Source organism: Chiloscyllium plagiosum, unplaced genomic scaffold, assembly GCF_004010195.1.
Source record: "Chiloscyllium plagiosum isolate BGI_BamShark_2017 unplaced genomic scaffold, ASM401019v2 scaf_11118, whole genome shotgun sequence".
NCBI lineage: Eukaryota > Metazoa > Chordata > Chondrichthyes > Orectolobiformes > Hemiscylliidae > Chiloscyllium > Chiloscyllium plagiosum.
Genome location: NW_025205861.1, coordinates 9,973 through 11,000, shown reverse-complemented (window position 1 = coordinate 11,000; position 1,028 = coordinate 9,973). Strand labels below are relative to the sequence as shown.

General features: G+C 75.0%; 1 protein-coding gene across 1 annotated transcript; it reads right to left on the bottom strand.

Moving 5' to 3' along the window:
• Window positions 1–12: 12 nt before the first annotated feature.
• Window positions 13–999, bottom strand: LOC122546473 (zinc finger protein 497-like; the record flags this gene model as incomplete). The annotated part of the gene is made up of 1 exon (XM_043685175.1): window positions 13–999. A coding segment is annotated over one exon (898 nt), but the record flags the coding sequence as incomplete, so codon positions are not given.
• Window positions 1,000–1,028: the final 29 nt, after the last annotated feature.

Genomic DNA, 1,028 nt, shown 5'->3' with positions numbered 1-1,028 from the left:
AACCTACACACCCCTGGGCACTATGGGAAATTTAGCACGGCCAATCCATGCTAACCTACATATCCCTGGGCACTGTGGGTAATTCACCGATATCCACCGCGTCACGAGTGGATCTGGCGGTGCCTCATGTAGTTGCCCAAGAAGGCGAAGGTGGCCTGGCAGATGGCACAGGCGTAGGGCCTCTCGCCGGTGTGGATGCGCCGGTGCCGCGCCAGGTCACCGGACTGCCCGAAGGCGGCCGGGCACTGCGGGCACCGGTGGGGCCGCTCGCCCGTGTGGGTGCGCCGGTGGGAGCGCAGCGCCTGGCCGCTCTTGAAGCGGGCCGGGCACCGCGGGCAGGGGAAGGGCCGCTCGGCCGAGTGGACCCGCCGGTGGCTGCGCAGGTGGGCGGCCTGGCCGAAGGCCTGCCCGCACTCGGCGCAGGCGAAGGGCCGCTCGCCGGAGTGGGCGCGCTGGTGCTGCAGCAGCTCGGCTGAGCGGCGGAAGGCGCGGCCGCACTCGGCGCAGGGGAAGGGCCGCTCGTCCGTGTGGGCCCCCCGGTGGCGCCGCAGCTCCTCCGGCCTCTTGTAGCGCCGGGGGCACTCGGGGCAGGGGAAGGGCCGGGCGTCCGAGTGCGCCGCCCCGTGCCGCCGCAGCTGCGAGGCCGTGCGGAAGCGCTTGGGGCAGGCGGCGCAGCCGAAGGGCAGGGCGCCGGCGCCCTCGCTGTGCAGGGCCCGGTGCTGCCGCAGCGTCTCCGCGCTCTTGAAGCGGCCGCCGCACTCGGGGCAGGGCAGCCCCTGGTGCTCGGCGTGGACCCGCCGGTGCTTGCGGAGGGAGGAGGCGGCGGCGAAGGCCCGGCCGCAGGCTGCGCAGGCGAAGGGCCGCTCGCCGGTGTGGCGCCGCCGGTGACGCTCCAGCTCAGAGGGCGCCGCGAAGGCCCGGCCGCAGTCCCCGCACGCCCACCGCTGCTGCCGCTGCGGCTTCCGGCCTCCCGCCCGCGTGTCTGTGCCGTCCGGGTTCCTGCGGGAGACGGGGGGGGGAGAAAACTG